The sequence below is a fragment of the Ammospiza caudacuta genome, chromosome 31 (genome assembly GCF_027887145.1).
Source record: "Ammospiza caudacuta isolate bAmmCau1 chromosome 31, bAmmCau1.pri, whole genome shotgun sequence".
NCBI classification, from domain to species: Eukaryota; Metazoa; Chordata; class Aves; order Passeriformes; family Passerellidae; genus Ammospiza; species Ammospiza caudacuta.
Genome location: NC_080623.1, coordinates 4,447,776 through 4,468,092, shown reverse-complemented (window position 1 = coordinate 4,468,092; position 20,317 = coordinate 4,447,776). Strand labels below are relative to the sequence as shown.

At 53.3% G+C, this 20,317-nt stretch overlaps 1 protein-coding gene across 1 annotated transcript; it reads right to left on the bottom strand.

Moving 5' to 3' along the window:
- Nucleotides 1-299: 299 nt before the first annotated feature.
- RACGAP1 (Rac GTPase activating protein 1) lies at nucleotides 300-8,391 on the bottom strand. The gene is made up of 17 exons (XM_058822124.1): nucleotides 8,319-8,391; nucleotides 7,091-7,179; nucleotides 6,372-6,574; nucleotides 5,899-6,035; nucleotides 5,629-5,698; nucleotides 5,357-5,410; nucleotides 4,581-4,658; nucleotides 4,360-4,477; nucleotides 4,075-4,205; nucleotides 3,495-3,659; nucleotides 2,910-3,005; nucleotides 2,530-2,728; nucleotides 2,202-2,307; nucleotides 1,815-1,947; nucleotides 1,595-1,730; nucleotides 1,256-1,364; nucleotides 300-969 (listed from the first exon to the last, which is right to left on the bottom strand). Exons 2-17 carry the CDS (start codon nucleotides 7,173-7,175, stop codon nucleotides 894-896), a joined length of 1,896 nt encoding a protein of 631 aa, XP_058678107.1. The 5' UTR covers nucleotides 7,176-7,179; nucleotides 8,319-8,391; the 3' UTR covers nucleotides 300-893.
- Between the last annotated feature and the right edge of the window lie 11,926 nt (nucleotides 8,392-20,317).

The window sequence follows — 20,317 nt, the reverse complement described above, 5'->3', positions numbered from 1 at the left end:
CCCCTCAGCCTCCAGTGAGGCCACACTGGTGAAAATACACAAGTTAAAACCACGAGCCAGAGAACACAAAACTGTGGGTTGTGTGAAAGATCGGGATTTACTTAACTGCACAGCCAGGACAATTTTCCAAAGCTCAGTTAAAACAGCCACTTGTTAAACTCGTGTGTGTTGCACAGGTGTCTTCACACAGCACTGGGCAAGGTCCCAGGTCCTGACCTGGGAAAGCACAATTCCCACCCTCCCTCCCCTCACCAGCAAGAGCAGCAGTGATTCCTTTGGGCTGCCCAGGAATCCTTTGGCTTTGCATCTACACCCTCCTCTGTGGAATTCCCCCCTGCAAACACAGTACCAAGAAATAAATGCTCCTTTAGAGCAGCCACAGTGCCTCGGGCAGTTCACTGACGAGAGGCTTTTGCCCACCAGCCCAGTCCAACACTGCCATCCTCAGGATTCCAGCTGCACCACCAGCCAGGTCGGGCTGACTGTGCTGATGGAAAGCCTGGATTCTGACAGAGTTCAGACACTGCTGTGCCAAGAATATCCTACAGGGTCCTAAAAATCCCAACCAACTGACCCTCATTTTGTGACTGCTCTACTTCACACAGGGAGAAAAAGAGATGTTAGTGAAAATGCCAATTCTCTAGAGTTTTTTTAATGATTAGCACTGAACAAATCCTGCTTGTTACTGTCTTAACCAATACTACATTCAGCACAGCATTAGATAATAAAAATAAATTGCACTATAAAATCCCATTAAAAGTCTCGTTAAGCTGAAAGATAAAAGGCAAAACATTATTTCATATAAGCTGCCAGGGGCCACAGAGACAATCTGTATTTCTTCTACTTGTGAGCATTGGTGTGCAAATGCCAGGACAAGACCAACTCCCAGGTCTTCACTTCAGCATAGGAGAGGCAAAGAAGTTACCCTGATGCCCAAACTGGGTTGTTGACTTGGTTTTGCTCCCAAATCTAATTCAAGAGAAACATAAGAATATTAGTTTGGAATTCTGGACACAGAGCTTCAACTCTCTCCCTTTTACAGGGAGCAGTCACCCAAATCTCACCCACCTCCCAAACAATGTTCCTCTCCCTACCATGAGAGGATGTTTGTTACCCAAACCTGCTGCTCCCACAGCACAGATCAAGGGAGGGCTCACTGAGTAATGAGTGTCCCCAAAGTCTCAGTTCTCCTAGAGCACCCAAAATCACCTGCAGTCATCCCAAACATGGCATGACAGCACCCCCTGGCACTTACTTGGGGGTGGTCTTGCTGAAGGTGGAGCGGACCCTCTGGGACAGGGAGCTGGACGAGGGTGTCTTGGAGAGCTGGTGCTCTGGGGTGGTGAGAGGTCCCAGGATGCTCACTGCCAAAAGAGAGCAGCACAGTGTGGGGACAGCTGAAGTTTTCTTTGCCATTCAGGGAACATCAGGCATTCCCTGGCATCTGTGAAAAGCACTAGACAAATCTGGCACTTCCTGGCACACTTTGCTTTTCCCTCTGCCTCCATGAAGTGAGAAGTGGCTGGCTTTGAGAGCCTCCCAGGCTGTGTGGATTGAGAGTTGTTTTTAGTAACAGAGCAGAAGGCAGGATTACCTTGGACCTCAGGTGTCCGTGGAGTGGAATAGGCATTGGTGTTCTCAATCACGTGTGCTGGGTCAATGTTCTCCTGCTCCACCATCATCAGCTGGCTCCAGTAGTCCATGGGCAGCAGCAGGAGCCGCTCCACCACCTACAGAGACACCTGTGAGTCACTGATCACAGAATCACAGAATGGTTTGGGTTGGAAAAGAGACAATCCCCAAGTTTGTCCTACCTTGGGCTGACGCTTTGTGTCTTGCAGCAGGGTCATGGGGTCAGGATCTGGTACTGCATGGGCAACTATGGTGGGGCCAAACACTTTGGCCAAATTGGAGATATCCATTTTAGTGTCTGGGCTCTGAGCCACCCTGCATTAAAAGAAACGTGGAAAGAATGTAGTTCCCCCTTCACTTGTGATACAAGTGCCCTGTCCCACACACACTTGGCCTCTGAGTGAGCAGGTTTGTTCCAGAATGAAGACTTTGTGCTCACAAGCAGTGACCAGACCCAATTAGAAAAAGCACCAGTGGGGTGACCTTCCCCTTCCAAATCACAGAATGGTTTGGGTTGGGAGGGACCTTTGAGATCACCTGGTTCCAAACCCCTGTCCATCAGAATGTACCTCTGCAGGTGGACCATGAGGAAAGCCAAGGTGTCCCTGTTGGCCTGAGGAAGTTCTCCAACTGCTTGGTACATAGCAGCAATGCTGTTATCCTCATCCGGGATTTCTAGGAGGAAAAAATAATATTTAGACCTAAAAAAATTTCTCCCTCACAGAGAAATAAAGCCAGAAACTTCCCAAGCTGTGCTAATAATCTTGTATCCTGCCCAACCAGAACTCAGGCACAAGGGCTCCACAGAGCACCACAGGCTGCTGGTTCACTTGACAGCAAAACCACAACCACTGAGCCTCAGGAAAGAGCTGGAGATGTCACACAGCAGTTCCTCACCTGCAGCTTCCATGAAAGTCTTGTTTAACCGGAAAGTGAGCAGGGGCTCTTTCAGGCTGCGCAGGAAGTCCTTGAGAAGGCCACAGATGGCGTGGATATCGTCCACCTTACTGAGCAAAGGAATGCTCTTTGCTCTGAGAAACTTCTCCTTCAGCTCCCTCACAGTCTTGTCACAGCCAGAGATGCGGTAAATGCCAGTCTGTTGGCACAAAGCTTGGCTCAGAGGAGGAGGTCAATTGGCTTTCTTCCATCCCCACCTTCTCCCCACACCTGAGTCACCCATGCACGCCATAAATAAGGGATATTTGGGTTAACAATTTGCTTCCCTAACACCACAATCCATTTCATTGGCACTGTTTCAGACCTCATTTTCTTCTTACCTCATGCAGCCCTCGTTGCTCAATCTCATTAACACAGTGCACGATGATGGAAGGGATCATTGGAGGAGTAGAAGGGACAAAATCCATCAAGGTGCCCTAAAAGGCAGAAAGGAAAGTAAAAAAAAAAGATGGATTCAGTCACCAAGACATGGAAAATACTCTCTCAGGAATTCACAGCAAGATCTATGGTCGGAAAACAAGAATTGTTGCTCTTCTCAGGACTGATGAAGAAACATCACATCCATCAGTACAATGCTGCATCGCCTGCCCAGAGCTGCCACCTTCCCCACTCAACGCCCTCCTACCATCACACCCCTACACCCCCTCCCTGCTTGTGCAATGATGCATTAGCGAGCTCATTTGCATGTCATTATGCAGCTCTGAGCAACAGGAGCTTTGCTGGGGAAGGCAGCCTTGGAGCTGAGCAAGTCCCAAGGCAGGGTGGACCCTCTGGTGCCAGCCCCAAGCCCCAAGGCAGGGTGGCCCCTCTGGTGGGCAGTCCTGAGGCAGGGTGGCCCCTCTGGTGGGCAGTCCCATGCCAGGGTGGTCCCCTGGTGCCAGCCCCAGCCCCGGGCACTGACCCACCTCCCCGATGCGCACCGGCGTGCCCGTCAGCGTGGGGATGCAGGGCAGGGGGCAGCGCTCCCGGCACTCGGGGTGAGCCACCACCCTGCAGTCTCTGCACTTCAGGGAGATCTTCCCAAACTTGACTCTCTTTCCACACGGGACACACGATTCTGGCTTGATAACCTGGTGATCCAGAGCACACAGATGAGAGAGATCAGTGCGGTGCAGTAACTCAGCAGGAATTACACTGGGTAACAGGTCTCTGATCCATGTAACTGGTACAGGTCATATTGACCTGAGACTAATCACAGAATCATGGAATAGCCTGAACTGGAAGGGAGTCACAGAGATCATCATCAGTGCCCGTGCACAGACACCCCAACAACCCCACCCTGTGCATCCCTGGCAGCATTGTCCAAACTCTTCTGGAGCTCTGGCAGCCATGCCCATCCCCTGTTCAGTGCATGACCCCCTTCTGGGAGAATAACCTTTTCCCAATATCCAACCTAACCTCCCTTGACACAGCTGGCAGCCTCTTATCACACACATTCCAAGATGGAAGGAGATGCTTTTCCATCTCTTCCTGCCTCAGACCCACCGTCTTTGAAACAAAGTCGTGCAGCCTCACTCCCCCGTTGTGCTGGGGGGTGCTGGAGCCATCGGTGTCCTGCTTGGACTCCAGCTGCTTACTGCCTATGCTGGACTCGCTGCTCCAGGGCTGCAAAGGACCTGGAAGACACAAGAGGAAGAGGCTGGAATCACCCTCTGCCCCCAAAAGCATGGGCATCATAAATTAGAAGCAGCTCCCAGGTCCTGGAAGGAATTAGGAACATTTCAGGATAATGTGTAGCTGTGTCAGGACAGACAGAGATGTAGCACCTACCACTCTTCCTGCGGCTCCTGCGAGGGTAAGGCACAGTCTGGATGGTAGAAATGGCTTCAATGGGGCCACCATCGTTGGGGACCATCACAGTGGTCTTTGCTACTATGGATTCATTAGCCTGGAATGACAAAAACACCAGTGGCAGCAGTGCTGACACAACACAGGAGTTCCAGCAGCCCTGGAAACAGGCAGGAACTGTGTGGCCAGGTGTGACACCATACCTGGTCTGCTGTGCTGCTAATTGATCTGGATTTCTTCTGAGGAGCTGGGGGGCCTTCAGCAAACTGCCTGGAAGAGCGCTGAAAAGAGAGCACATCCTTGTCTCAAAGCAGGAATGCTGCTCACTTGGCATTACACTGGCCCAGGGCGACTGGAAGGACTGAACACTTCACACATCTGGGGTGTGTGCAGACAAGTCCTTCAGAGGACCCTCTGCTTCGTGGCAACCTTGGAGGTGCCAGGAAGAATTTCAAATTTTCCTAGCTAGCTTTATAATTTAGATCAGAAAAAAAGGAACCCAACCTAAGAAAGGAGGGCAAAAAAGCCCCAACAAACCCACGAACTACACACACAAAAACCAGCAACCAAGCAGGCCCCAGAGTCTTCCCAGCTCCACTAGGTGATGCTTTCAGGCTCTTTCCCACCTGTATCTTCTGCAGATTAATGCAGAATGAGCACAAGCTCCTTTACAAAACAGAAAAATGTTAACTTCAATTTTCCCCTAATCTGGGAGCTGCAAATAATCTCCAAGTGCTTTCTTGCAAACCCCAGACTCTAAAAACCCAGGATATACAGAATTCCACTCGTTTTCAGTACACAAACAATGACATCAGCCCTAAATTTCAATCTAAACTGCACAGCAGCAGCGCAGCCATTCGAGGTCTGACTGTTTAGTGGCTCAGAGGTCAGGACAGGTGGCAGTGAGGTGACAGATGGTGGCATTGTGGCAGCCAGGGGGAACAAAGGCAACTATGTGACAGGAACAATTGAACAATACCCGCTTCTCTCTCCTCTTCAGCCTGACAGCTTTCACCACCGAGGAATCCCAGTCCTGGGGGAAAGACACAGACAGCACTGGTTAATGGTAAATAGCACACAGCCCCTGGCCAGGGCTTTCATCAAATTTTAGCCAACAGCACACTCGGGAAATGCAAATCAGCTCAGCCAGGTTAATATCCCAGTAATCCAAACACAAAGGGTCTCTGGAGATCAACCCCCTCCCCTCGGGCTTTACAGGGGAGGAGAACTTCAGAAACGGAGTTACGTTACCAGTGAGTCATCGCTCTTGTCAAAGCTGATGTCTGACAGAATTGAGCCAGATTCATCTATTGTAGACAGCCTAAAAAACAAAAATTAGAAGAGGCTTGTATCAGTTTGGCTTTCAGTCAGTCACGGTTCCAGAACAATCCCACTGACTCAGAAGAGCCGTATTTTACGGCAGAACAAAAAGGGGAACTGTTGACACGGGTGAGGAATGTGTCACAGGGGCCGACAGCTGGATGGATGCCTGACACCTCAGATAAAATGTACCTTCCCTACCTTTTGTTGCCTGCACTTCCCACAGAAGGCTGTGGCCTGTTCAGGAAGGCGAGGACAGACTTCTGCTCCTCGCTGAGCTGGATGCTGCCGGAGGCATCGCACATGAGCAGCTCACGAATCAGCTGGATTTGCCGCTCCTGTGAGCACAGATAACATCAGCAGCTGGATGCGCTGTGTTTAATTACTGTAAGACCCGACCGAGTGCTTGAGATACCAGAGATAAACTCTCAGAACCGGTGTCAATGGACTGCTAATGGCTGCAGGCAGGTAATGGCAGCTCAGCTCCATAAGCAGCCAGGCTCCTTTCCCAGATCAAAGCAGGAGGCTGCTCCGAGGAGCCGAGCCAATTCCTTGCTTTTTATTTTTCCTTTCCTCCCTGTGAGTGCCAGTCCTTCTTTGCCACTGATCAATGCGGTTTAATCGCCTTGTCTCCCCACTCTGGAGAGCTGATGGGTAACACAGGAATTACTCACCAGCTTCTCACAGTCCATTTCAGCTTTTTGCCTCCGTTTGATCTCCACATCCACCTGATTGCGGGCGTGTTTGAGCTTCACGTCCAGGGCACTGCGCTCGGCTTCCGTCTTCATCAGGAGATCTTTGTACCTGCAGAGCTCCTGCTCCAGTTTCTGCCATTTCCTCCGGTTCTCCTCAAAGTTCTTGGCTAACTGGATAAACTCTGAAAAGGGAACACATGAAGCCTTAGCTGGGCAAGCAGAGGAGCAGCTGACAGCAGGTATCTGTTCACACTGAATTCCAGGATTCCTGAGGTTGGAAAAGACCCCATTCTCACCTCATCGCCCAGCCCAGAGCACTGAGTGCCACCTCCAGTCATTCCTTGGACCCCTCCAGGGATGGGCACTCCAAACCTCCCTGGGCAGACCCCTCCAATCCCTGACTGCTCTTTCCAGGAAGAAATTCTTCCTCCTTATGCCCAACTTGAGGCATGGAGAACCCATCCTTTAGGCCAACCCAGCCACACAGGAGATGCCCACGAGCTCTTCCATTTTTCAGACCAAAGCTTCCTGTCAGCACCAGCCACAAGAGCTGGAACACGAGACAAAGCCAGTCTGCTACAAGCAGAACATAGCCCTGCACAGAAATTCAGATGGGACTTGATCTTTCCCCACATAGGAAAAACCCAGATCAGACTGGTTTTAGCCTCTTCAGCAGATTTTTCAGAAATGAAACTCACGGCATTCGTTTCCTTCATTCAGGAGCTCAGCCTGGCGTGTGAGCTGCTCGAACAGACCTCGCAGGTTCACCATGGCAATCTCCATCCTCCTGCCAAAAAGCCACAGCTAAACGAGCAGCCCAGCCCTTCCCTCCCCACTCGGAGCAGAAACCACCCCAAAGGAAAGAGAACCAGCCTCAGAGTTCTCAGAGTTACTGGCTGTAATGCTTTCAGGCGGGTTTGAGAAGCTGCACCAACAAAACTCATGTTTTATGGAGATATATGCATCTACTTTTTCTCATTGGGAATGAAAATCCACAGCCCTCCACACTTTAAGGACAACAGAGCCTTGGAGAGAGGCAGATGTGCCCATCTTAGTGCTTCCACTATCCCCCAGCACAGCACAGAACCCAAGGCAAGATGAGGGATCCCAAGTCCTTCCCTTCCAAAAGGATACAGAGCACAGCCCGTGCCCTGTCTACAAATAACTTGGTACTATCTAGGTCACTAAAAACCTGCAAGTTTTCAGCACTTTGTATGATAAAAATAGGAGCAACATTCTGGAGAATTTTAATACAGTTTTAAATTTAGCTGCATTTTAACTTACAGCTCCTCCTGCAAATAGCTGTTAAAATTCAAGCAGTCAGCACATTTCTCTCAAACAGCAGCAACAACGGCATAAACAGAGGCAGCGAAGGGGAAAGTCTCCAGCTCAGCAAGACAGAAATGACTTCACGAATGCGAGGGGTGGCTGGGGCAGGCAGGGCAGCCGGGGCTGGGACATGGCAGAGGTGCCAGCAGGGAACACAACCCAGCACAGGAGGCTTTGAGGTACCTGTTCCACAGGTGCAGATTTCACACGCACACCGATACCTCGGTATTTTCTCTATTAATTGCACTGCGAGGTGTGGAACAGCTCTGCCCTTGTCGTGCGAGCTCACAGCACGGGGCACGCCCGGCTCGGTGCCTCAATTACCAGCACCAGCACCTCCATCCCCGCGCCCACCGAGGCCGGGAGGCCGCAGGGACCAGCCCGGCCCGTGGAGCGCCCTCAGAGCCGGGGGACCGGGGCTCCGACACCGCCGGGGTGGAACGGGCCTGGGCGGGTCCGGGGTCGGCTCCCCTCAGCCCTCAGGGTTCCCCCCAGCCCTCGGGGCTCCCCTCAGCCCTCGGGGTTCTCCTCGCTCCCCCGAGCCCCCGGTTCCTCCCAGCCCGTCCCCAGCCCCGTTCCGATCAGCCCCGCACTCACCCGAGCCCCCCGGGCTCCCCTCAGGCTCCTTCACCTGGGCCGCGGCTCCGGCCCCAGCGGCGCGCGCAGCCCCAACGGCCCCGCGCTCCGGTTTGAATCCGCGGCGCCAGCCAATCCCCGTGCGCCCCGCCTCCCCGCTCCCGGCCTCTCATTGGCTGCGCTCAGCGCGCTGCTGAAGCCTGCCCGGCGCCATGTCTGCTGAGGGCGTGGCCCGCCTGCTCGACGGGGCCGGGCGTGGAGGGGCCCGGGCGCCATCTTTGCTGCTGGCGGCTGGAGCCACGCGTTGCTTAGCAACGGGAACGCCGGGCGGGCCCGGGCCCCTCAGGCCTGGGCCTGCTCCTTGTTCGCCCTCCAGAGGGGCTGTTCTGGACAGGAAAAGCCTTTCTCAGGCCAAACCTGGTTGTTATGTCCAGCAAAGCTATTGCCACAAGGCTCGTGTGGCCCTGATCCCCCGTGCTGGTTCTGCAAAGGGTCAGTGCAAGGGGCTGGGTGCAGCCGCGGAGTGTTGAAATTCAGCACCAGGCTGTTTATGGAGTGTTGTCACTTGAGAAATACGATGCCTTGCCTGCTTTTCGTCTTTAAATGTTGATTTGAGTAACAGCCGGCGACTTGTGCCAAAGGCGAAACCCATTTCAAGCCACTTACCAGTCTTCCCTGTGCAGGCGTTTAATATGCAAACGGATAAAACCCAAACCTAACAATTACACAAAGGGAATTCACATAATCATAAAATAACAACGTGCTTTAATCTTTTAAATCTGAAACAAAACAGCGGGTAATTGAAGAATGGATATTAGCAATTAGAAAGCGGAACTAAATGCTGAAAATTGCGCAGTGGAAAGGGGAGTTCATAAAGCAGATTGCTCTCATCATCCAGCTGCTTTGTTGGAGCTGTTTTATTTAGGGTATATAGTTTGTTTTAACTTAATAATAATTAATTCGTAATAGATTGTAAAAGGCCTCAAGATCTGTGGAAAAGTAAGCATTAAAGTGGCTTCCTTGAAGAAGAGATGCAAAGTTATCTACATTTATTGGGGAACTGTGGCCTAGAAGAGACACAACTCATCCTCTGAGCCCATGGCCAAGTGAGAGAAAAGTTCTGACCTTGATATATTACCTTATAGTACAGGAAATCACCCAAAAGCCTAATTTGCCTGTCTGGGAGGAAGGTGGAGGTTGAAAGTCACACCTGGCTCTGCGAGAGCCTCTTGTGCAGGTACATCCCCAATTTGAGATGAGGCTCAGCTGTTTTGGTGTCAGCCCCGGCCTCCTGCAGCTCCTGCCTGTAATTAAATCTTCACAGCTAAGATGCCTCTATTGGCAGACCGTATTTATAGGCAGGCGAGTTGTTTTAGTGTCGTTGTGAAGAATTAAGGCGGCTTTTGCTCATAAGCAAATTCTGTTCTCTTTCCAATTGTCATCCGCAATCTCGTGCCAATAAAAAAGCACATTATTTTAGAGGATTGCCCCCGCGGTGCTTGTTGTGAGTTACTGCAGTAGGTGCTGGGCTTGTGCTACACAAATTACATTTCCTCCATATGTGTCCAAATGTCGTCCTTCCAAACCCTCCTCTGAATCAGGAGGGTCTGAGCACCCCAAAAGGCTCCTCAGAACCCCCCATCCATGATGTGGACCTGGCAAATGGGTTCCTGCTCGGTCCCAGGCTCTGAAACCGTTGTGGAGTCTCTTTTCTCCTCCTGGGTTGATGAATGGTGAGAGCACAGAGGTCAGCAGCACCTTTCATTTGGAGCTTTATTCCATGGGAGAAGAAAGGCAGAAGGGCTGAGGGCCTTTTCAGGAGCTGCTTTATGGCAAAGTAATTATATTCTCTTTTTGTTTGTGTCAGGAAAAGGGAGGGGGGGGGAGAAGCCCTGAAATGTCTCATCTGGGAAACCGTTAATAGAATTTATGCTAATTTGATGATTCCGGCGATTACTGGCGGAAGCACTTCACATTCTCAGGCAGCAGAAATTCTCCTGCAGCTCCTCCCTCAGCCTCGCTGGGTTGGTCTCCAGCCCATTCTCCTGCTGCAGCCACCCCAGACCCTTCACTGGGCAGCACTGGCTGCCCCCAGGGTGTGACCCTGGGATGTGACCAGGATGTCACCACGACGTCGCCACGATGTCGCCAGGATTGGTGCCAATCCCAGTGGCATCCCTGGCGACCCCATCCCTCCGTCTTTTGGGGAAAATGGAAGGAAACCTGCCCCAGTGCCTCACAGTGAGAGAGGAGAGCAAAGCCAAAGCTCTCTCTGCCAGCCTCATCCTCTGGTGAAGCTTTGCAAACACCGATTGCTCTGCCCAGCTCCTGTAATTAACTCTGCAATTGCAAACCCATTTGTGCAGCTTTGTGCTCAGGGGAAACCTTTATTAAGTTCCTTTTAATCCAAAACCAGTTAGACCACGATGGTCTTCATAAACAGCCATTCAAAAAAATAAAAAGGCGGGGGGAAGCTAGGGGAATTAGAAACTTTTAAGACAACAGCCTTTCTCCAGGGAAAAAAAAGGGAGAAAAAAATTATCTTAGGTGCATTTCTCTTGATGCATTCATACAGCAGGAGTGTTAAAAAGCAGTTGTTCAGTAGTGTGAGGAAAAAATCCATCAGGCTGAGCAGGGAGAGCAGCCAGGGTTTAGCCACAGGGAGATGGACCTTTCAGGGAATTAATTTCTGATTTCTCCTGGCTGGCCAGAGCCAGAGGCCGGCAGATGGCATCAGGCTCATGTGCTGGGTGGGAGCTGCAGGGCCTGGGCCATCCCTCAGCAGGGCAAAATGTGGCCAGAGCATCACCCACGGGGCTGGGAGGAGGGGGATGATGAGCCCAGGGGGTCTGTGAGGAGGGGGATTATCAGACCCTAGGGTCTGTGAGGAGGGGGCCAAAGGGACCGTGGTTTTGCCATCAGCCCAACAACAAACCAGGTCAATTCATCTGGGATGTCCCACCTGAGAGAACCCGGGATGTTTCTTTATCAACTCCAGAGTGAAGATCACTTGGATGGGATGAGCCAAAGCCGCCATAAACGGTGCATTAATGTCAGCAGAGAAGCCACGGCCTTGTCCTGAACTCCTTAAAAAACAAAGGGAGTCTCTATTGCCTTCATCTGGCTTTTAATGAATGACCTCTTGTCGCCGGGAGCTGCGTGCGGTGACAAAGGACCTTTGTGGGCCGATATTTATGATTTCATTTAAGCCAGGGAGCAAGCTAAGGGAGAGGACTGGAAAATAAGAGCTGAGCTGATGGTTCTGTCTTTAAACTCAAGGGATCTTTATCTAGTTTTTGTATTAATACAGTTGTCATCTCTTAAATATTTGAGCGACTCACAGCTGCGAATGCTCCCACGCCGGAGGGACTCTCTGACTCTGGCTCTCCCAAGCCCACACCCTCCTCTGGACGCCAATGCTGGGGAGGAGGGAAGGGTTTGCATTTTCTTAGTGCCCCCCAATCTTTACCCACACATGAAGCCTGCTGTGAGTGCCCACAACCTGCTCATGGGGGGCCCCGGGCTCCAGCACCCCTCCCCACGCCAGCGACTTGCCAACACTGATAAATTTTTGCCTTTTCCTTGGGCAGGCCTTGGCGGAGGATTAACCAGCTGGGAGTCGGGAGTGAGAGCATGTCCCCTCTCCTTTGCCATGCAAACAGAGAAAATTAATCTTGCAGCTTCCTCTGATATTTGGGCTGAATTACAAGCTGGGAGCGGAGATAAAGCGCGGGCGAAGGAAGGCACAGGTACAGCGGAGCCGGGCTGCTGGCACAGGCCTTTATCCGTGCAGATAACGCTCCCCTCCTGGAGTCATGCATAATTCACCAGCCTGCCTCCCTGTCCTGGTCATTCCTCCCTCTGCTCGCTCCCTTCTCCTCCCTGAGCAGCTGGAAGCTCCATGTCCAAGCGAGCCACGGTGTGTTTGTGTGCAGAGCCACATCAAACCTCGCTGACAGCGTGGGTCTTGTTGGGATAAAGGTGAGGGGACCTTGTCCCCTCTGCCTGGAGGCTGATGGAGCTGTGGGTGACACCCTGTGCTGGCATGGGACCCCGGTGTCACCCTGCAGTTCCCACCTGCAATCCAGCCCCAGCACAGCAGCACGGCCGCTCCCGCCAGGCCTGGGCTGTGTTTGGAATGCCCATCACATCCCAGCTCTGCCAACCACGCTATCTCCCTAAATCCCTCCACGTTCTACTTGGATGGAGGTTACATCCTCCGGGACACCCAGCCCCAGCTTTAACAGACACTAACTGCATTTTATTTGGTCGATCATCCGGAGGCTCTTGACAGAACTGTGCCACACAGAGCGGGAAAGCCAGGGAGGTTTTCCACAGCCACCAGGAGTTCCTCTCCCAGAACAAAGCGAGAACAGCCTCGGTCAGTCCCAGCCAAACAGCAAACACACACACACACACACACACACACACCTGCTTAATGATTTTTGCTTTGTAAACTAAAGCGGTGCCATGAGTTTAATAACCACTGCTTGGGAGTAATTGGGGCGATTATTGTATGGCCCAGGGGGAAAATTGCAGCTTGTTATCTCCAGGGAGTAGCATTAGGATCCAGCAGATAATCAGACCGTTATTTGTTGCACTTCGGATGACATTTCTCATGGATTTAGAAACGATAGTGATCAAGCCATGTTGTCAGAGCCACTGCCAAGCTGCGGAGTCCAGAGACCTGGAAGCTAAATAGCACCTGAAGCTGCCTGGGACAGCTGCTCTTCCAGCAGGAGTAACAGACTTATGTGCCACATTGAGCTCAAAGACATCCAGACCTCAGCAGCAATCGCCTCTTCTTTAATTTGAGCTCCTCATAAGAGAGACAACGCTCAGGATGAGGATGCAGAGGGGGAATATCAGCTCTAACATGCCACCAACCAGATCTATACTCATACTCAGGTTTCTTTGAGACCTTCCCTCCTGTTTCTCCCTCTCCACCCCAATCAATGGCCTCTGACTGTGCCTCCAGCAGCCCTGAAATTTGAGGCTTGGGCAGGAGCTGCAGCATCAGGGCAGTTGTGTGCATGGTCCTGCAGGGACCAGCAGTGCTGGGCACCTTCCCCGTGCCACAACCCCATCCCCTGAGCAGCTCCATCAGTGCTGCATCTCCCTAAGATGTTTGTGCACCCCTTTTCAGCACCTCAAGGGTTTCTGAGCTGGGGGAGGCAGTTCCAGCAAATCCAAATGGGGCAAGACAGAGCCCCAGCAGCAGCCTGGCACCCCACACCGTGCTCACCCAGCTCCCAGGTGCAAAGGGGGATTTTTAGCAAGGCTAAACCCTGCCAGAACCCCTGGCACGCTCTCTCTTTTGTAGGTTTGCTGCACAGGAGCATCCCCAAGTCCTGGTTTGGGCTCTGCTGCCAGGGATGGGCTCACAGATGACACGGCAGCGCCTCGGCCCCCACATGACGCCAGCGATGAGGATCCTGCCAGGCTGGAGAGCCGAGCCAAGGCAGCTCCGCTATTGATCCCCGATCAATGACAGCTCAAGGCCTGGAAATGACAGCGCCTCTCCCCAGCCCTCAGCTCCCAGCCCAGGCTGGAGGCTCACACAGAGGTTTAGCAATAATCCGAGGCAGCAGCAGGGATGGGAAGAGCCTCTTGCAGCAGGTGGGTTGTTCAACAAATTGGACACATAACGAGACAAAAGGCACGGAGGAAGGAGATCTGGTGGGACTGGACCTTTATCTCTGGCACGCTGGCCGCCAAATCTTTGTGCAATATTTATCAAGGGTGAGCAGACAGGAGAACTGGCAGTCGATGCAAAAGTGAGGAATTAAAGCCACTGCCATCCTTATCTCCCCGGCAGAGCGAGGGGAGGGGTGGGCGGGAGCTGCGAGCCAGCCCAGGGCAATCGACTTTGAAACCATTTGTGGATTTAACGAGTCCAAACTTTATTAGCTCAGCTGATGGGGAGCAGAGCACAAGCACCAAGAGGGCAAACCAGCACATGCACATCCTCGGGCTGCCTGGGCTGAGCGCTGCCTCCGGGCAGGCATTTCCACCGCAAAGTCCCTTGTGTCACCGATGAGACACTGCAGGGCTGGGGGACAGGGCAGAGCTGCCCCAGAGGCTCCAGGTAAAGGGTCTGCGATCCTTCAAGCCCAGTTAAAATTCACTTTTAAACCGAGGAGCTGCTGCACTTTCTCTCCTAGCTTCTCTCAGCAGCGAGACAAAGGCAGGCGATGCTCTGCCCTCGGGACAGTCGCGTTTTGCACAGTCAGAGGCACAGCTCCTGGGGAGAGCAGACACTGGTGGGCACTTCCAGCCACCCTGTGGGTCTGCCCCGGGGGACACAGCCAGGAAAAGCACAGGGGAAGGGATGGATGGAGCCCCCATAAGCACAGAGCTGCAGGTCAGGCCATCGAGGGGGTTTGTACATGATCCAACCCCAGGGAGAGCAGCTCAGCCCTGGCTGGGTGTCCCAGCCCTGCTGGCTGTGGATGGCGAGCAAAGGGCTGCTCCATTGCCAGCATCCCCTGGGAATCCCCAGTGATCACATAACGTCTGTAATTAACTCGATTATTGGCTTTTCTTTTGCTGAGACTGCACGTTCAAGATGGGCTCCATCTGCTCCTTGCATGGGCCTGGCTGCAGCGGGAGGGGACAGAGCCCCTCCTTCCAGAGAATTGTGTCATTCCTGCCAACAGGGGACAAGGACAAGGCCGTGCTGGGGGCAGCAGCAGCCCCTGGACAATGGCTGTGGGTCCAGCTGCCCAACTCCCCCACACATCAGCCTCGTCCCTCTTGGCACCCATCAGCCCCAGACCCGGCTCCACCGGGGCCATCAGCTTCGCTAAATTAAGGGGATTTGCATCTCTCTGTTTAATTTCTCTTCGATGCAAATAAAAGCACAGGAAGCCAAGTGGGAGATGCTGGACTGCCGTGCATCGGGTGTTTGCTGGGAGGAGGATGCTCTGATCTCTGCCTGGAGCATCCAGGGCCACATTCCCCCCCTGCACCGCACAATCCCTCCCGCAGAAATGGGACACGAGCATCAACGCCAGAGTAATTCCCAGCTACAGCCCTTTCCAGGCAGGCTCCCCCTTTGGCCCTGCCGTGGCTCTCATAAATCCTCCCCAGGTTATTCCAGCCGCTGTCACGGAGCCGTGGCAGCAAATCTGAGCTTAGCTGGGAGCGGCGCACGTGGCGCCCGCGGGTCCCCAGCACCCATCTGCACCGCCTTTGTCTCCGCAGCCTTTGAGCCGCTCTTCCCCTCCTCTCTGCTGCAAAGAAACGCATTAGTTGCAACATTGCTTTAATTTGTTTGCCAGCTTTCGGAGATGGAGAGGCTCCTGCTCCCATCGGTGCCGTTTGAGGATGCCGGCAGCGTTAACCCATTGGCTCCCACGCCCCCGAGATGCTGGAGAGGCTTTGGCACACATGAGACACGGGAGCTCCTCCAGCCCTGCTGTGCAGCCGACCTGGCACTTCCCAGATGGAGGGATCCATTTCCCCTTCCAGCTACCCTCAGCATTTCCGTAATGAGATGAGCTTTGTTGTGACCACAACCAGTGTCAGGGGGAATAAAAGACAAAGTGATCCAGACGGGGCCCATGGCAGCGACAAGGACACGAGGACAAACAGCCACCAGCAAAGCCAGGGAGGGCAGTGCGGGTGGAGAAATGGTGTGGGATGAATGGGGCAGCTGGGCTGGATCTGAACGCAGGGAGGGGCTGAGGGTTCCTGTGCCACACACGGCACATCCCAGGATCTCACCTGTGCACACGCACCTGAGTGCCATGACCTGCTCCTGGCCTGGGCCTTCAGCAGGGTGCCAGCTCTGGGAACACCAGCGTGGCCCAACAGGGGCATTTCTGCTCAGGTAGCTCCAAACCAGCTTCTGATACAGATATCAGAGCAGGAAGAGAGCAAGGAGCCAGGAGAGATGGCCTTGGTCAGCACAGATCCGTGCTTGACCCTGTGCCCTGTGGAATGAGTTTGTTTGATCTCTGCCCCACATTTCCACGTTCAGGTCCATCCAGCCTGAGCATCTTCAGCCCCTTCAGCCCAGGGCAGCAGCCCCAGGGCTCTGTGTGTCCCAGGAGAAGATTTCTCTGGACACTGGGTGAAACAAGTGGGGACAGCAGGAGCCGCCCAAGGTGGAATTTGTGCACAGGGGAAGTGTTTCAGGACAGTGGTTGAGCAGGAGCCAGTGGTTTTGCATTGCCTCATGCTAATTGCTGGAGCTAATGAAGCCACACACCCATCTTGGTGATTTTCCACAGGGTTTCCATCCGCCTTTGGTTTTTAAGGTGCTGTCCACAATTCCGGAAAAATGCGGCTGATTGATTCCGGGATGGAAAAAGAGTAGAAACAACCCTGAAAGGGCTGCAAAAAACAAACTCAGCCCCCAAACAGGCCAGGGGCACCCAGATGCAAAGGTGAGGAGCAGCAGGAGGAGGAATTCCCAGCTATCCAGCCCCAGCGTGCAGTGTTGGTGCAACACAGACACAGCGTTGTGGGTCTTGCTGAGGCTGCTGGTGAGGAGGTGTTCCTGCCCTCCCACAGGGTACAATCCCTGGGGAGTTTGCTGCCGGGCTCTTGGGGATGGTTCCTGCTGCCAAAACCGCGGGAGAGCCCAAGCCACCTTCCCCATGGCTCCGTGCCTCCACCCTGCACTGAAAGGTGCACGGTTGTTAAGCAGTTCAACCTCCTTCTCATCCCGAGCGCAGTTCTGAAGGTTTAAATAGAAAGATATCAAAATAAAAGATAATTGTTGAGAAAGATGAATAGGGGGAGAAAAAAACCCCATCAGCACGGAGGAACTCTTGTCTAATTCCTCACCCACGCAGAGCACAGCGATATTAGTGCCTTCGACTCTGGTTCGTAAAAGCTTTCATGGCTTTATTACCAGCTCCCCGAACAGCTTGTCCTTTTAATAAGCCAAGGCCTCCAGATAGCAGATCTGCCCATGGGAGATCCCATCAGGACGTGGTTAATCCAGGCAGAAATAGCACAAAGCATCACCACACTCACCTGACTGAGGAAGGCAGGAAAAGGTTAAAACCCATCCCAAAAAGCAGGGGGAGAGGGGAGGGAGGGAGGGAGGGAGAGCTGAACCTCTGAACCTCCTCTGTGGCGGGTTAACCAGTGCTGCTGGGTGTCCTCACCTTCTCCATCAGCCCTGCTCTCCACAGCCGCTGGCATTGGCGATGGAGGCCTTTAATTATCCAAACTGCTGCCCCTCACAAAATTAAATGCTGCTGAGGATGACTCAGTGTTTAATGGACTGGCTGCTCCTCACGCCGGGAGAGCCAAGCGGGTGCAAGCGAGAGCACGGCACGACACGGCATAAATCACCCGGAGACACCGCTCACGGGGCCCGCTGACCCCGCCGCCTGCAGCAGCCTCTGCTGGGCTTCAGCACTGCTGTTTGCACTCAGGAGAACCCAGGGGAACTCCTGGGAGCAGCAGTTCTGGGTGTTGCAGCTCGACCCTGCACCCAGGCTGGCTGTGACCCTTCCCCAGCTACCCCAACGTGGATGCGCTTGATTTAGAAATCGCACGGATTCACCAGGCTGGCTGTGCTGGGTTCTCTGTTCCCAGGATTTAGATGTGGTGGTTTCCTTTGGAAAGGTCTCAGCGATGGTCACATGTGGTGTAGAAGGCAAACAGGTGCCAGAGGATGTGATACAAAGCCTGTCTCTGCCTCTGCTCCACGCTCGGGCCAGCCCAAGCCAGCATGGCGAGAAGCAGCTCTGTTAATAACCTCGTTAGTCTCACCAAGATGCTGAGGCTTTGGCTTCCAGCAGATAATTAACGATGTGCTCATGAATTAGGAAACCCTGGACCTCCACCAGGATCTCTGTGGAGGTTCGTGGTTCAGAGCTGGAGCAAGGCAGTGCCTCGAGGAGCAGCACAGAGCAAAGGGCATGGCCAGCAGGGACTGGCAGAGGCCTTCTTTGCCCATCTTTAATGCAGGACCAGTTTTTCTCCAGGTACCTGACACCCGGAGCTGGAAAACAGGAAAAATTTCTCCATGGAAAATGTTGTCAAACCCTGGTAAAAGCTATCCTGGGCAGTGGTGGAGGCACCATGCCTGGAGGGATTCAAGACACATGGATGTGGTGCTTGAGGACAGTGTGGTGTCCTTGGCAGTTCTGGGGCAGCAGTCAGAGGATGATCTTGGAAGTCTTTTCCATTTAAAGGATTCTGTGTGGATGCAAGAGTCCCTAATGCTGGAGCTGCCCCACCCATAAGAAGTCCTACTAAGGCCCCAGGGTGCCTCATTTGAATACAATTTACTGTTGCTAATGATGCTGATGGTTATTTCCCCAAGCTAGGAAGTATTTGGCCCCAAAATGGGCTCCTGGAAGCAATTTCAGACAGCAGTGTGTAATGCTGGAGCTGATGGAAGCAATTTGCAACCCATTAGCAGTGATCAGCTGAGAAGATATTTTACACATCACTCAGTCCAGATTTGGGGAGGGATGGAATTTTTAACCCCTCTCCTTTGGAATTGTTGTCCAGGATGGGGTGGACACCTGAGCGCTGCCTCTGCATCCCCAGCAGCTTTGCCTCATGCCAGTGGTGACTTGTGAATTAAATCCCTTAAATACACAAATGTAGTCCCAGACTGCAGGGCCAGGCACTCCTAGATGGCTCCAGGACGGGACACAGCAGTGCCCAGCATCTTCAGCATCCACAGGACTAATTGACCATTATCAATTAATTTGCCTCTGGACAGCAGCAGATGTAGGTAAAGAAGCAATTTGCAAACCAGGGCTGCCTCCATGGAGGGAGCAAAAGCACGGCACAACCCCAAAAAAGCATGGAAAGGCATCACTTATCCATCCTTGCCCTGGAGATGCTCTTCCAAGGAGCAGGACGGGAGCTGGTTGATGTAACTGGGGTGTGTGTGGTGGAGCAGGGACAAGCTGGGAAGGTGAGGAAAGAGCCCCAGGCCTTGCGTTATCCCTCGGCCCAAGCTCCCGAGGTGTTCCCAAGACACGTCTGGGATCCTGTCTGTCTGCCAGAGCCTGTGCTGGGAGCCTCAGCTCTGCAGCACCTTCCCTTAATTACTTTTTTCATTCTAATTAGATCTGCGGGCAGGCTGAGGAGAGCCCTGGTTGCCGAATCCCTGCTCTGAGCACCCATTTTTAACAGGAGGATTCCACCACACCCCACCACCCCTCACTAACCCACCCCTTGAAGCCTTTGTGTCTTGCAGTTATCACCTGGGGCTGTTCCCTCCTCACCCATCCCACAGCCCTCGGCTGGTTCCTGTCTCTCCCAGCAGGAATTAACACAACCCTCACGTGGCTTCCCCAAAAAACAGCACGGAAACGCTCCCAGTCCCCACGCTCCACTCCATTCCAAGGATGCAGCTGCATTCTCCCTGGACGGGGGCCAGCAGTGAGGAAGTTTCCTCTGCCCGCTCTCCTCCTCCCCGGCTCCTCTAGAAAAGGGGTTTGGGGTGTTTGGGGCCCCAACAGCTCCACCAGACCCTCAGGAAATGTTCTCCATCCAGGAGGAGCAGCAGAGCCTCTTCCCTGGGGTTTCTCGTGCACTGGAAATGAAGGACTCCCAAGAATGTCCATGTGCTCACCTGCTCCTGCCTGAGACCTCCTCCCTCCCTGGCCAGCCCCGCTGCTGCCGGGGATTTACTGTCAATAAAAGCACTGCAGAGAGCCACTTCTCCTCTGGAAGAAGAGGAGGAGGAGGGGGAACAACCACTCTGTAAATGTCCTTCTCCCTCATCCCAGCAGCACATCCTTCTGCCCTCAGGATGCTGATGGAGGGACAGCATCGAGCAGGCAGCTGCTGGGCAAGGAGCGATGCAGAACGGAGCAGGAAGGGAAAGGCAGAGCTGGTGCCAACTGGGAATGCTAATGCTGCTCCCTGGCCTCACAGCCATGTCCCCAAGCACCAGCAGGGCTGTCCCTGAGCCTGGCAAGGGGGGCACTGGCTCAGGAGGGTCCCTGGCCCCCAGCTCTGTTGCTCCCTGGTGCTCCCGAGCAGGTCCTGCTGTAAAACCCAGGGATCCTGCTGGGGCAGGGGAGAGGATG